General features: G+C 46.3%; 1 protein-coding gene across 1 annotated transcript in view; it reads right to left on the reverse strand.

Annotated features, from left to right (window-relative positions):
• Pde10a (phosphodiesterase 10A) overlaps window positions 1–16499 on the reverse strand; it is a 194583-nt gene that overhangs the window by 18109 nt on the left and 159975 nt on the right. Inside the window, exons 14-17 of the mRNA XM_048420903.3 lie at window positions 7074–7216; window positions 6091–6174; window positions 4068–4218; window positions 961–1116 (exon numbers count right to left, since the gene is read on the reverse strand). Of these exons, the coding sequence (XP_048276860.3) occupies window positions 961–1116; window positions 4068–4218; window positions 6091–6174; window positions 7074–7216 (534 nt within the window). The remainder of the gene's footprint in view (window positions 1–960; window positions 1117–4067; window positions 4219–6090; window positions 6175–7073; window positions 7217–16499) is intronic.

Here is a 16499-nt window from a genome sequence, read left to right on the forward strand (position 1 = left end):
CTCTCACCTAAAAACCCTCTTTCTTACAGGAGTCTTGAAGTGACAAAAAAAATTACAAGAGTTATCTTTCATTGGTCAAAAGCACATTCCTAGGGTAAAGGATAGGGAACTGAGCTATTGTCATGGCAACACGAGGTTCCAGTGTTACAGGCATAAGACCATGACCAAATCTGTCGGGGTAGTATGGTGCCCAGTGACAAATTTTGAGACATAGGCCTATTGTCAGCAACTTGGCAAGTGAAGAACTGACATGCTTTCCTTAGGGTGATTTGAATAGCAACCTGGTTAGACATCTGCAACTCTGATCTTCTTGATAGCTGTAAAGGTTTAAACTTACGATCTATTGATAAAAGGCCTTTAGTCTAGTTTGAACTTGCTTTGAGGTCAAAGTGAGCTAATTGTGCGCAGTTACTCTGAGCAAGAAGCAACAAAGCAGGCTTTTCCGTGTTCACAGTCCTCATGGGACAAATAGATCTAGTTAGGAAGCGTGTCCCAGCACATATTCTATACACCAAAATTATATAGCTAAGTGAAAAGTCATCTTCCTGACCATCCACAGATATATGTGCTCATAAGATCTCATATATATATCACATGAGATTATATATTACAGTGCAGGAGTTGGGGAGACTCCAAGTTGCTCTAGCAAGAGTGATCAGCAGTTTCCAGAGTCAATGATCCTACAGGCCTTGCCTGGGCAGGATTAACCTCCATCAGAGTCAACTTTCTGGTGGGCTGACATCTGAATTATCCATTTCCATACGCTATATATTTCTGTGGCCTCCGACAGAAGGCCCCACACACTGGCTATGGGATACAGAGAAACCAACCTTGGATGCTACATCCTAAAAAACTGCTTGCAGTTACGTTAAAGACATCAGCTAGCACAGCAGACTGCAGCTGCCGCCTGCACAGCACACTGGACAGCCCCACCCTCAGCACTGCAGCTTGGCGCCCTACCTGCAGGATGGACACCGTCTGGGAGAAGTGGTGCTGCTCCATGGTGGAAGTGGAGTACAGTGCTGCCAGGGGGTGGTCGAATTTCTGAAGGTAGCTATTACTGAAGCCCCTGTGGTCCAGGTCATGGCACAGGCACGCAATTAGCAGGCCTTTGCGCTTGAAGAGACAACAGAATGTAGACATGTTTAAGACATGACAAGGGGACACCTGGGAGACTCACAGATCACATTCCCATTACATTCATTTCTGCCACTGATACATACAAATTCATAGGAATCTTTGAAATCACACACTTTGGGGGGATCCTGTTCTTTGTTTTTCTGCATGGGAATCTGACAAGCCCAATGAGTTTTCCTCTTGAACTCTGGAGAAGGGGCAGGAGCTATCAAGTAGACCAAAGCCTTTCTGGCAAGCTCAGTGCTGCATGGAGTAGGCAGCTTGGGTTCTCCTAGTTCTAATAAGGCTGTTGCTATTCTCAGCCAATACACACCTCATGCAAACACAGGACATATGAAATCAGCACACTGCATTGGAATACGAAACATGCTATGAAGCCAAGGGGAGGTGAACTTATACTAAAGGGAGCAGTCTGGGCCAGACCCAGCAAGAGCCAGACTCCAACAGAGCCCTGTGAGAAGAAGGGAGGAGGCAAGAAGGGGTTCGAGATCATGGCCGAAGGGCTCGCCTGAGTCGGGTCAGGAGCACGCTGGAGACGGAGGGCAGAGTACCGTATCCTCACACAGTGTCATACTCTAAATGACAAGGAGCAGAGTGAGGGGCCTCCAGGATTGCTGTGTCTGCATCTAACTGGCAGCTTTAGAAAACTGTCTAGAGATGTGTAGCAGGGCTTGCAATGATCAAGGGAAGGCAGAGGAGGGTGAGAGCAGGACAGTGATAGGAGTGTCAAAGGTGTCAGCCAAGTCTGGATGCGGTTTTCAGGCATCCTGGGGCTCTCTTGACTGGCTGTGGAAAGGACAGCGAGAAGGGTCAAGGGTGACCCTTCTGAAGAACACCAGCAGCAGGAGTGGGAAATCCTGCAGGTGGTGCAGGTGAGTAGACCTTCAGGATTCAAGGGTGACAGCAGAGGCGGGAGAGTCAGAATTGGGTAGGCAGCTGTCTGAGTCTCAAACCGGACTTGGATGGAGAAAGGAAACGGTGGAATTCGCCAAAGCTCCGTGGGAACAGAGGAAGGCAGGAGTCTGAGCAATTCTGAACTCCAGCTCTAAGGAAACAGAGGAAAGAGGTTCCCAAAGCCAGGTGAGGGAGTGGCAGCCATGGTGAGCTAGGACAGCTGTGCCACTGCAAAAGGGGTTAAATGGGAAAAAAGCTTAAAGTCTCCGCAAATAGAATACAAATCTCAATAGGATAGAAACTTAGCCAAATGAACAGCAAGCACGTTTCATTTGAATCTTTCAAATATATTCAAGTCAACAATATATTGTTAAATTTTGCTAAAATTAAAGATTATTTTAGGCAACAAATGAGCAACAACCAAGAATAGTTTACTCCTTTGTATGCCTGTGTGTGAGACAATAGTATGTGTGCAAAGGGGACACACACATTTGTGTCTGTGTAAAGGCTAGGGGAGGACATTGGATTGCCCTGCTGATGTGGGATTCCCCTCTGTATGCTATAAATATGTTCTATCACCACTGGTTAATAAAGAAACTCCTTTGGCCTATAGCAGGGCAGAATATAGCAAGGTGGGAAATCCAAGCAGAGATAGCAGAGGAACGAAGGCAAAGTCAGGGAGACGCCATGTAGGCTCCCAAGAACCAAGAGGCAACAAACCATGAGCTTCATGGTAAAATATAAAAATAACACAAATGGGTTAATTTAAGATGTAAGAGTTAGTTAATAAGAAGCTGAGCTAACAGGCCAAACACTGTTGTAATTAATAGATTATGTGTGATTATCTGGGTCTGGGCGGCCAGGAAACCAAAGTAGAGTCACCGCTTATGCCCTGCTCTATTACTTCCTGTTTTATTCCTTGTGACAGGGTCTGTCACTAAACCTCGACCTAGGCTGGTGGCCAGGAGACCCTAGCAATCCTCCTGTCTCTGTCTCCCACAGTGCTGGGGTTAAACTGTGCATGGCCATGCCCACAGCTTGTGTGGGTCGACAGCCAACTTTCACCTCCTGAGCCAGCTTCCCAGCCCTACTCTTTCCTGTTTGAGGTGGTACTTTATTAAACTTCTGGAATCCACCGTCCATGGTTTCAGGTTCAACTATGACTTTGGTCTGACAGGGTGGCAAGGGCATAGGGTGGATCTGTTTTGAGTGTGACCGTGTGTTACAGGTGGCAGTGTTGTCGTCTATAGTCACAAGTGTGGCGCTGCTTTGCAGGGAGAAAAGAGGCCTGGGTTTGTAGTGTCCCTGACACCACCAGGCTGGGAGCCCAAAGGGACATGCTCAAAGTCTGATTGTCTAGTGGGGTCGCACCACTCAGCACTTGGCTGGGAGTGTGCTACGGTCCCTGAATGGATGAGATTTGTGATTCTGGAATTGTGAGATCTTCCAGTACAGGCATGTGAAGCCCGGGAAGCTGGTTGTGTATCTCAAAGCCTGCTTCCTTAGGCTGGAGGACACCAAATGTCACTAATGTCTTAACTACACTAAGTGCTTGGTGTTCTCAAATCATCCAGATAAGTCTATGTTATTCAGGGCATATGGGCAACAAGAAAAATTCACTCTAGCTGGCTGGTAGAGTGCATGCCTTTAATCCCAACACTGGGGAAAAGAGGTAGGTGGATCTGTAAATTCAAGACCAAGCTGGTCTACAAATTGAGTTCCAGGACAGCCAGGACTAAAGAGAAAAACCCTGTTTCAAAAAACAAAACAAAACAAACAAAGAAAATAAATATTCACTCAGTTAAATACATGCAGGACCTGTCAGCTTTAATAAGGAAGAAAGGACACACACACACACACACACACACACACACACACACTTCCCTAGGGGTTATTTGGGTACAGTGGAATTTCTAGATCAACATTTCTAATTAAGTGTAATATGTGTCTGGGTGCTGGTGCTAAGTTCATGCCATGAACTCCCTGGGATGTAGGCATTGCATCACTGAGGTTTTTTGACAGATGTACACACCCACCTCGAGGTCTGTAAAGAGGCCATAGTTGTTCTGAAGTATGGCGTACATGCAGTGTGCCACTGTGACTGCATGCTTCCAGTTGTGGTAAGGAACCCGCCGGTAGTTCTTTTTCACAGACATGATAAAACGACACAATTTTTCAAGTTCAAAGCTGTGTGGAGAAGAGACCATCATGACTATGATGAGATCAGCATAGTGTAACACATTCCAGGAGATGTGTGCACCAGCTGCTCCCTTACACACCTGTGGGATTCCTCAAACACCTGTGGACTCCCTCACACACCTGTGGACTCCCTCACACACCTGTGGGATCCCTCAAACACCTGCGTGATCCCTCAAACACCTGTGGGATCCCTCAAACACCTGTGGACTCCCTCACACACCTGTGGGCTCCTTCAAACACCTGTAGACTCCCTCACACACCTGTGGGATCCCTCAAAAACCTGTGGGATCCCTCACACACCTGTGGGATCCCTCTAACACCTGTGGGATTCCTCACACACCTGTGGGATTCCTCACACACCTGTGGGCCCCCTCACACACCAATGGGTTTCCCCACACTTCTGTAGATTCTCTCACACACTCAGAGACCACCTCAGACACCTGTAGGCGCCCTCACACATCTGTAGGCTACTTCACACACCTATAGACCCCCTCACACATCTGTAGGCTCCTTCACACACCTGTAGGCCCCCTCACACACCTATGACCCCCCACACCTATGGGTTCCCCCTCACACACCTATGGGCCCCCCTCACACACCTATGGGTTCCCTCCTGGCTGACCATGAGCTCTGTAGTCTCTTCTACTCCTTGCTTCTTCTATAGCCAGAAAGCAGCAGAAGAACCAAGACCAACTCTGATAGGCCCATTCTGCCAGTCAGCCTGCCATCTACCCTGCTTACTCTCTCTGAGCTCCTTGTGTTTACAAGCATTTCCTGTACTCCAGAGGGCTCAGCCAGTCACATACAGCATCCTCCTGGCCTCTAAGAGGCATACTCAGACCCACAAATGCCAGCACATATTAAAATACTCTGCACCTGACTATGCTTTCAGAGCAAATACAGGGCATTAAGGTACACTCATGATACAAGCGGAAAATAGCCACACCCAAATCTCTTCACACAGTACATGAAGGAGGAGAACACTCATGTTATTGTACACCCTGTCACTGGATTATTATTTTTTTCTTAGTTGAGATCCTACAACTCTCAAAATATATTTCAGGCAAATTAAAAGACAGAGTTCATAAAGCTTGGAGTATACACAGCTTCTGTGTCCCTCAATAAATCTTTCACTGTCCCTGAAGGGAAAGGTCCGGCTTCTAATGACTTCCAGCCACACCCTCAACTGTCTACGCAACAACCGGAGCTGCCAGTCCCGAAGTTGCTACTGATAAAAGTAGATAAGACCCATAGCTGAAGAAGATGGACAGTGTCATTCCAGAGAAACTAAAGGTCTCTGCACACAGGTTAGTGCAAAACCCTAACTTACAAAAATGAGCAAACAAATCCTTGCACTTTGAACCTGTGTGAGTAAGATGTAAACCATCACACATGAAGTCACTGAACTACGCTGTCCCATTCCCTGAGAAACTTCTCCTTTGTGCCTCACCTAACAGATACATGTGAACCTCAAGAGGATGCTACAAGGCAGGTGCTATTCCAACGCACTGCTTCAAGTGTAGATACTGCCTCTTCCACTGCACAGCCTAAATGACACTAACTGTCATTTGGAATGTGCGACAGAGTGATAAGACATGCTAGCATTACATTTAGGTTACCCGTTTCCAGGACAACACCTAGACAGCTGTCTGCTATGGCTACAGACAATGAGGCCAGGAAGTCAACAGTCCCTGGAGCATTTGGAAAAGCTGCATATTTTACAATAATCTCAGTCGATTTGCATTGGAATGTTTATTAAAATGTCTATTTTCCCGTCACTATACAAAGAACCTGGTTAGGTACAGGTGGGCTAAGTAGGTCACCCCCACGTTGGAAAGGAATCACATAGGTTGCGCATACCAGGATGTCCCGCAAGACTGGTGGATCATGTAGACAAAGATCCCAGGCCACATGTTCTCAAAAGGACCGATGTCAAAGTGGAATCTGAAACAGGAGGGGAGTAGTGGATCATTAGGTGTGATCAGGATGAGCACGGCAGGCATGGACATCAATATACCCTCTCATCTGCCCCAGCATTCAAAGGACACGGTGATCTACCCCCGCCTCCGCCATCTCTGCCACACCTGATGGGTTCCTGCGGGACCCTACAGGGTCTCCCGTTAAAACAGCTGACACAGGTGTCACCAGGGTAACTGACACTAATATATACATATAGCACACACAGGTGTCACCAGGGCGAAATATATATATATATTTTCCCCAGAGGACCTTATCAGTAACAGCTTTCCATCTAAGCTGAAACACGAATTCAATACCTGTAACCACAGGTCACCATACAATAACTCTGTTCTGGTTTACTAGTGTAATTACTAACCCCCGACCAGTATAAGCGGTGTGGCAAAGGCGTATGTTTCCAATCACAAGGTGAACGCCAGTTTGGGGACAGGGTGGCTGCCAAAGGCACACAAGCACCACAAGGCCCTGCCTCGCTAGACTTTAGTGTGCTAGCCAAGCACTGGGGAATGGAAGTGCAAAGATGAAACAAATTATTGCTAAATTCTTTCATTAAATGCCATTTGGAATATATGACAGAGTAATAAGACATGTCAGGGTTTAGGTTACTGATTTCATACTTGGTTCTGTGACAAGGACTCACTATACACCCCTGTCTGGGCTGGAGCTCTGAACCTGCTGCCTCGGCCTCCCAAGTGCTGGTGCTACAGGCTGGGGCCACCACACAGGGTTTCACTTTCAGAGTTGTTACTTAAGGCAAGCAGAAGGAGCAACGCATGAGACCACACAGGACAACCCCACAGTAACCGTGGCTCTGACTCCGCCAGCGGTTTGGCGTTACTTCAGTGGAAACAGCATGAGACACTCACAGCTCGATCTCTCTGCAGATGCGTGCGGGCAGGTTGAAGTGCATGAGGCCTTGCCACTCCTCTGAGGTACAGATGCTGTGGTAGGACAGCTTCTCCATGGTAACCCTGTAGATGCACTCCGAGTGGCGGATCCTGTGGTACATCTGCAAGGCAAGAGGGGTGTGAGTGGGGGATTGGGTCTTGGCCTCAGGAGAGTCTCTGAGGCTCACAGCTGAGACACGCTGGAGCTGCGTACACACACAACCTTGGAGGGACCGCACTCGCCTGAGTTTCATCTTCCTTAGTAGATATCTTCTCACCACACATCACCATCTCTCTTTTCTATAATGTCATTTATATTATATTTTTACATCAGTAATAACAGAGCTAAAAATCAAATGTCCGTATATTTTCAGTAAATGAATGACTAAGATCTATGGTCCTTCTAAACCTGCTAAAACAAACACGTTGATAATTACATATCACCCAGAATATCCAAACTGGCTTCCTTGGGAGGATTTCATCTCTTCCCCCGATGTAATTGCATTCTTTTTCTGTTCTTAAGTGAAGTTGGGGTTTCCAGCATTGGAGCAATGAATCCAAATGTGTAACAGGTTTGTATGATGCCCAGTATCATTCCAGTGGAGCAGATACATGAACAGGGGCCTACACTAGTGGACAACTGAGGGCTGGGCACATGGGTGGTGCTGAGTGCTTGTCCCAGGCACATGCCGGTGATTCATCTTGAGAGAGGGGTGGGGCGGGGACTTGAAAATAAAGCAAGTACAGTTTCCTGACCTGTTGCATTAGTAAGACCATGTATACTTATATGCATGCAGATATAGTTTTACAAATATGTATACACCAATGTGTGAGATGAAATTAAAAAAGCAATGTAGCCAGTAAAAAGGACAATGTTTACATGTGCGAATTAGTAACTCTGTGAGAGTATGTGGAGAAACACTATGGGGGGGGGAAGCAAACCCTTCACAAAAGTTAATGTATGTGATTAATGCTTCTCTGATAGTTCACACTTGGTTGTAACATCAGTATAGAACAGCTTGCTTTCTATACTCGAGGTTCTGTTCATCGTCTAGGTGATGTGGGATTCCCCTCTATATGCTGTGAATATCATTGGTGAATAAAGAAACTGCCTTGGCCTGTTGATTAGGGTAGAACTTAGGTAGGTGGGGAAAACTAAAGTGAATGCTGGGAGAAAGGAGGCAGAATGAAGAGAAGCCATGAAGTCATCACCAGAGACAGACGTGCTGAAACCTTGCTGGTAGGCCATAAGCCTCATGGTAAAATATAAAATAATGAAGATGGGTTAATTCAAGATGTAAGAGCTAGCTAGCAATACGCTTAAGTAGTTGGCCAAGCAGTGATTTAGTTAACACAGTTTCTGTGTGGTTATTTTGGGAGTCTGGGCAGCAGGGAAATGAACAAGTGGCCTCCTTACTACATCTAGGTAATGATATGAATGATGATGAGGGGCATCAAGGATCAATATGTCTTTTATATCACGATTTAAAACTACTTGGCACAGTTCTAAGTAATCTCTGCGGGACCACACAGCTCTGGAGACTGTCGGATGTGACCCCATATGGGGTCAAATAACTGAGTATAGCTGTAACACACAATATGCTGTTATAACACACAGCAATGGAAAAATTCTATTGATTTGAATGCCTCTGAATCTGAGGTGTTCGTTCATGAGTTTTCCTGGGAAGCATCACATACCCTCACTGGAGTCTTGGTTCCCAACACACAAGTACATACTTTGTTCTGTGTGTGATGGTGTACCTGCTCTCATAGAAACACGATAGATTAATGATGGGAAGAAAAGACAGTGTTTGAAGCATTGCGGTGTGTTACTACCACATTACCATATTGTAGATTGTGTTGTGTGAAGACTGCTGCTGTGTGAGTGGCTGACAAGTTTCATTTTAAAAAATAATTACTCAATTACTTTTGGCTTGTGTTTGGTACAGAATTCTCATCAATTTCTGAAATGATTCTGAATGCACTTCTGTCATTATGTCCCATAAAATTTACATGAAGCAGTGTCCTCCCAGGCCTAGGCTACCACTGAGAGCATTATCTGTGTGAGGTCATAGACACCTGACCACAGCCAGACTTCCTCCCATCCCGAGCTGCCACTGAGGCCTGGGTTAGATCAGAGACACATGGCCCCAGGACCCTCTCCCCAGGCTCAGACTGGCATCAGCAGCACCTGTCTGAGGCCACAAAACCACAACTCCAGGTCCTTATACATCCTTAGGTTCCCACTGTGATGAGGGAACTTGGACAACCAATACATCTGGCGAAGGTCAGAGACTGGAGACACCAGGCCTTGCCCATTAAGTAACCTGCGAATTTTCTGCACATAAAACAGCTAGCCTAGCTAGGATCGCCCAAGATATTCCAACCACACATCTGAGTATCACCTAGTAGACTCTAACCCACATGGTGACACCAAAGTCAGACCCAAATGTCCAGTCGATGCAACTGGGCCAGCAATTCATGCCAAAGATGTGACTGACCAAGTTCTAGATGCAACAAAACACAACACAAAACGTGACAGCAAAAACCAAGGCCTATGTCTGCCCCCCAAAACTACCAACCCCATTGTAATGGTCCCTAATGAAAACCACTTGGAATAAATCACCAAGAATCCAAAACAAAATAATCATAAATATGTCCGTGAACTTAATGAGAACAAAAATTCTAAATGAATCTAAAGAAGACAGGAATAAATCTCTGAATGAATTCTAGTAGAACACAAACAAGCAGCTTCGGGGGAAAAAGTAAGTCAATTCAGGATGCAAAATTAGAATTCAATAAAGGGAGAGAAATACTGCAGAAAAATAAAAGTGAAATGGAGCTGGAAATGAGACATTCAACAAGACAAACAAGAAGTTCAATGGGGACCTTGCTAACAGCATGGCTTGTGTGCAGCATAGACCAGGAATCCTGGAGACAGTGGGGAGGAATGGGATTATTCAGTCAAGGAGAACGGTAAGGTACATGTAACGGAACACATGAGACACTTGGGACTAGAACACGTGAGACACCATGAACAGATCAAACCTAGGAATCACGGGTATGGATGGAGGAGAACTCCATGCCAAAGGCACAGAAAATATTTTCAATAAAACCATTAAGGAAAAATCTCCAACTGTAGATAACAAGATATCCATCCAGGTATACGAGGCTTACGGAACACTAAATGATAGGGCCAGAAAAGTACCTGCCCATGCTGCGTTATAGAATGAGAAAAGATGGAGGGGGGAGAGGGAGGTGGAAGAGAGAGAGAAGGGGAGGGGGGGAGTGTTCTGCCTTTTTTTATTTTTGGAACAACTACATATTTTTTCATTGGTATTAATAGTGCCAGAAACTTCTGAAATGTTGCTTATTCCTTTAAATATTATCTTTTAAATGTCAAAATATTGGCTCATTTGTCAGGAGAGGACAGCAAATTTGAAGCATGTCTCTTTTTTTGTCAAGGAAATGTGTGAATAATGTAAAAATCCAACACATGGCCCAGGTGGTGTGGGCAAACTGCACACCCACAGGCAGCAGGAAGGGGACACAGGTGGAAGCAAGGCTGAAGGGGACCTGGCAACAGTGTTTACCAGCACTGACTGCTGCGCAGCCCACGGCCTCCTCCTAGAACAGTCGCCACCCTGGACAGGAAAGGACTGTGCTGCGTGTGAGCTTCGGGAGAGCTAGCTCTTCTATGGCGGAAGAGCACAGCATGATGCCCCGCCCACATCATTCACCGGAAAATTCAAGCAAATGCTCCCTTCACTTCCTCCCAAACCTCATGAGCTCCTCCTGGCTTTCTAGAGATGACCCAGGCTCAGGCAGGAAAGGGCAACATCACTGGGATTGCCAGTGTTTGGCATACTTTGGCATGCCCTGAAGCCAGCCCACTGTTCTTCCATATTGGAGAGGCAAGTACAAGTAAAGGTAGCTGCACTGGGTCACAACCTAGGAGTTAAACTTTCTGCCACTGCCTCTTACAAACTAGCGACCTGCAATCTGGTTGGAGATTTCTGTCATCTTTTTCATTTAAAAAGCTATAATGCCAATACATTAAAGCATATGATTTTATTTATATTTTTATTCATTTTATGTTGTGCTTACTTTAAAATTAGCTACAACATAAATGAGTTTAATGTCATGCACAAATAAGTGAGTTTTGGAGATTTTATACATCTTTTCATTTGGTAAATAGTCTTTGATGTGAACATCAGGGAATGCTATGATCTAGGTCCTCACTGCAAACTAAGGAAGACAGATGACTATGTCTCTTCAGCGCTCCATCAGCTGTCTTCATAATCACTGGGAATTAATCTTGGACTCTGTTATAGCAGAGGAGACTGAGAAGAAGCAGCTGCTGCTGGCCTAATGCTGAAGTCTGCACAGACGCCCCATCAGAACTAGGACAGGGGACGGGCACAGGTCCTCAGAACCAGGACAGTGGAAGGGCACAGGTCCTCACAACCCCAACCTGAAGACAAACTGAGAATGTGGACTTGCTCTACATAAACTACAAGTACAACCTTTATGTTTTATAAATTGAAACCTGGCTTCTTAGCAGAAAGAAACCATTGGCCGGTTGCTGTTAGGAGCTAACCATCTATGTGCTAAACCCTCATGGCAGTCCTGTGGTGCTCACAGACGGGCTAATTGGAAGGCACCAAGTCTTTAGTGGTCATAGTTAGACACCTCATCACCTCAGGGAGGAGCGGTTCTTAAGAATGTGAACTCTAGAGTCATCTCCCTGAGTAGAATCTCTTTGCCATTAACTGATTGCAAGCATGTAGGTAGGTCCCTCAATTATTTTACCCAAAACCCCACCTGTGAAGTGAGTATACTTTAGTAACCAACCAATCACAGGGGGCTGTGAAGAGCTGATGTCACTGGCTGGTGGCAGTTCTGGTCTTAGTGCTAGAAGCTGTTAAGATTCTGTACTGGTCTCAGATGACTCTCAGCTCGGCATGGCGTTCACTCCCCAGGACTGCTGTATCCTCCTCTAACGATGGTCGAGAAGAGCCCTAACAGCTCCTGCGTAAGAGTGATGTCCTGTGCCATCAGGCAGGAGACAACTGAGCCTCCCCCTTACTATCTAGTACTTCCTGTGGGGGGAGCCTGCATTTGCCAGCAGTGGGAAGTACACTACAGAAATCAGGAAACACACCACCAAGGACTCACTGCTAGGCCTGGGTCATATCACGTTACTGTTAGATTAACTCTGGGGAGGTCTCAGATTCAAACCACATTCACTCACATTAGTTAAGCACGCTTTTTCTCCCATTGATTTAATTTGCATTTCAAACGATAGCAAATATTTCTTAAAATGGGTATTTTCAGTATATTATTTTTCAATAGCATTAAATGATATCGTTATTAATATGGAACAGATTCTCTTCACAAATCTTAAGACAAGACATATACTGTACAGAATGAGAAATGTGTGCCACAGCAGGCCAAAGGAACCCCACACCAGCGGAGGTGGTTGTGGGGCTCTGGAAATGAAGTCCCCAACAGAACAAGTGACATGCGGAAAGAGCTGCCGCTGCATGGAGCTTGGGACTTGAAACCGTCCTCAGGCAATGAGGGCGTGGAGACCAAGACAGGACAATAGGAAGCTGGGGTTCTGAAGCTTATGCCACTCACATATGCACAGGACTTTCAAATGGGCCCAAAGAGTCAGGGCCTGGGGTACATACAAGAATAATGAAGCAGTCCTGGGTATAGAATGCCCACAGGCAATTATCCAAGATAAACTGGAAGGAGCAAAGGGATGGAAAGGTGAGTAGGAAATACAGGAAGTAAGGACGTGAGTCAAGAAGAGGTGCCCTAGAAACTGAAAGATGCTACTCCAACCCACAGAACCTGGTGCTCTCTCCTGAAGCTCACAGCCTCTGGTTCACGGACATGGCCATGGGACAAAGTCAGACAACTGGGATATTTCTCGTCTTCACTCTGGGTGGGAGGATCTGAAGTGTCTTTCCTAATGACAGGCCCGGCACACTCTGTGTGTCCTGCTCGGACAGGGTAGGGCACGTGTGAGAACTTCCTGCAAAGCCTGCCCTTGATCTGAAACCAAGACAAAGCATATATACAGAGGGAACTGCTGACTTCCCTCCTGGGAGTGTTTTGTCTCAGAGTGGACATCAACAGTCCTTCTGCAACCTTTTTCATGATACGTTCCAGCAGATCCTCAATCTCAGCCTCCAGCCTCCATCTTAATGAAAGGCAGTTTAGCCTAGCCTGTCTGGCTGCCATTAAAGAAGGAATCAGTATCCCATAAAACCATCTGCAGTGAACTTCTAAGATGTGGTACCAGAGCCGCATAGACTAGACAGCAATGGGAGCAGACCAGATCTGCGGGAGTCTAAGAAGCCAGACATCAGCATCTACAGCACTAAGCCCAATCCTAGGGGACGCTACAGCATCGCTTTCCTGTTGAGGAAACCGAGGCTCAGGGCCTTTGGCTAAGTTAACTAAGGTTTAAAAAGAGCCACAGAGCAAGCATTGAAGGGTACAGCTGTCTCATCTTGAGTGACACTGAGAATTCAGAAAGTGGTCAGAATGACTGGCAGGACACAGAGAATGACGCCTGAAGGGAAAGTCACAGCCACTACAAAGAGTGTGCTGTGGAAATCCCTCGCAGACCCATTAAGGAATGGAAAACTACCCTGAGTTCAGTAGCAGGTGACACTAATATACATCTGTGTAATCATATGGGATATAACTGTGCCTAGGCTTCAGGGGCTAAAGACTATTAACATATATAAAGACACAGACTGGAAGACTGGACCATCGTCCAGGCTTTGGAGTCTAGCAATCCTTAAAACACACACACACACACACACACACACACACACACAGGGAGGGGGGATTTATTTCCTGAGACTCAGGGGCTGGTGACCGTCCCTAGCATCTTGTCTAAAATGTATGAGTGCTAAACTCCTATGTATAGAATGAATACCTACTAACACCATACTTGTCATAAGCTTAGAGATGAAACATCAGAACCCAACTCATACTTGATTTCTCTGTCCCGACAAATTTGGAGAAGGACTGTGTGTGTGTGTGTGTGTGTGTGTGTGTGTGTGTGTGTGTGTACTACGTCTGTGAATATCTAGGAATTTGGGTCATAGATTTTGTGGACATGCCTGCCCATGAGTCTGTGCCTATCCGTGTTTGCCATCATGCCACGGACAAGGGTGAGTCTGTGCCTATCTGTGTGTACCTGGCTATGAGTCTGTGGTTATCCATGTGTGTGCCTGGCCGTGAGTCTGTGCCTATCTGTGTGTGCCCGGCTATGAGTTTGTGGTTATCCATGTGTGTGCCTGGCCGTGAGTCTGTGCCTGTCTGTGTGTGGTGCCTGGCTATGAGTCTGAGCCTGTCTGTGTGTGCCTGGCCGTGAGTCTGTGCCCATCCATGTGTGCCATCACACCACTGACAAAGTCTGCACGTTAGAAGCTAGCTTTGTTAAGTTATCACATAAGATCAACTGCAGGCATTTCTCTGAAGCCTTTGCCGAGGGTACACAGGATTCTTAAAACGCTACACAGCAGCCAGGCTAGCACCTACACTTAACTTACACCATTCTGTTAAGTTCATCCTGACTGTCAAACTGTCTGTCCATCCCGAAGTCTTTTTCATCTCTGTCCTGTTTTCTATGCTGTTTATGAAGGCTTATTCTGAACCATGGTTATTCTAACCCTGCCCACTTCTGTAAAAATCACCCGTAATCACTGTGGTGGTGAGGGTGAAGTGTCACCTTAACCCATGGGATAGCCGGGACTTGGAAGGCATTCCTGGTCAGTAAGTCCTTGAGGGTGTTTCTGAAGATGCGTGCTGTTCTCGGGAGATCCACTCACCCAAATTTACCTCCGCCCCAGCACCTCCTTCCAGCCCCCTTCCCACCCCATCTTTCTCTTCCCCTTGGGTCTTTGGATACCACATCTCCAGGTTCCAGACCTTAGGCTTCAGCACTAACAACTGCAGCCCTCAAGTTCTCAGGCCTCCAGCTGGACTGAGAGTCATGCCATCACTGTCCTTGGTTCTGAGTCCTTTGAACTCGGCTTGGGCTTCTTGAGATCTGCAGCTTATGCAAGGCTGTCCTGGGACTGCACAGCCACTATCATTGCCTAAACCAGTCCTGCCAAGTCCTGTCTCTCAAGTAATAGCTGTCACTTATTCATGCTGTCTCTAGAGAACTCTGCTAAACCCTGCTAAGGGCCACATGCTATGTATTTTATGTGATATATAATGTCACTTCTCTCTTTGCGTTTATTTATTCATTCATCACTCATTCATTCATTCATTCATTTTGGTTGGGGTATGTGTGTGCCTCGGTACACACATGCAAGAGTCATTTCTCCCTACCCTACCCTCATATGGGCGTCAGTGACAGAACTCAGGCTATAGGGCTTGGTGTCTCCCCAGCCAACTTTTCAGCCCTAAACATCACTCCCTGATGTTGGTCTTCCTGATGTTGGTCTTTACACTGCAGGTAAAGAGCAATGCCGAATACAAGGTGTGGAACTTGAGAAGGACAGAGGGGGCCTGTCATTCACCCCTGACTCTGTCACATACTTGCCCTGCAGCCTCAGACACCTTGTTCAGATACAAACTGCACGTGCCCAGATTCTCTTAGAACAGTGGAGTCATCTACATGATGGCTGTGAGGCAGAGTTTTGATATGGCAAGTGTCCAGAACAATGCCCGTCATGTGGTGTCTCCTCAGCACATAGGTGATTTTCCCATACGCCCAAGGTGTGGAGAATCTGTTGACCCAAAAGGCATAAAGTCAGTCTATTCTTAGGGACTCCCTGTTCCAGGCCCATGCACTGTGGGAGCTCCTTCCGTTCCTTCAGCCAATAGCCGCTGAGATACCAGCCCATTGGGGCATGGTCTCTCTCTCTTTAAAAAAGCAGCGGCTGTCCTCCGCTCTCTCTCTCTCTGGCTTCCAGCTCCACTTCCGGCTCCTAGACTCCTTTCCTGATCGCACAGAGGGGCTGTTGTTTGGGACAGTAATCTGTAAGTTTTTTCCCCTCTGAATAAATAACCATTCTATTAATCATAATTCCAAACTGGTGTGGGATTGTTTGTGACTTACGCCTTCACCCATGCTCAACTCTTCCACTGAAAGGCTTTAAAACCATAGGCTTATGAAAACTAATTAATTCTACTAATTTCAAAGACTCCTAGCCTTTCAAAATGGTCATTTTCCACTGAAAGTACTTTTAATGATTGGTTGCTCAAGAGATGAAATGTAGGTGCTGCCGGCCCGGCCAGACATGCCCTTTGATTCCAACAACAGGATGGAGCCTGATACATCCAGAGATAAACTAAGGAGAATAAAAGCCTATTTAGTGTTATATGGTTCTGTGGCCTGCCTCTTCTCATGGACAAGTACCACAA

Source organism: Myodes glareolus, chromosome 1 (genome assembly GCF_982192425.1).
Source record: "Myodes glareolus chromosome 1, mMyoGla1.1, whole genome shotgun sequence".
NCBI classification, from domain to species: Eukaryota; Metazoa; Chordata; class Mammalia; order Rodentia; family Cricetidae; genus Myodes; species Myodes glareolus.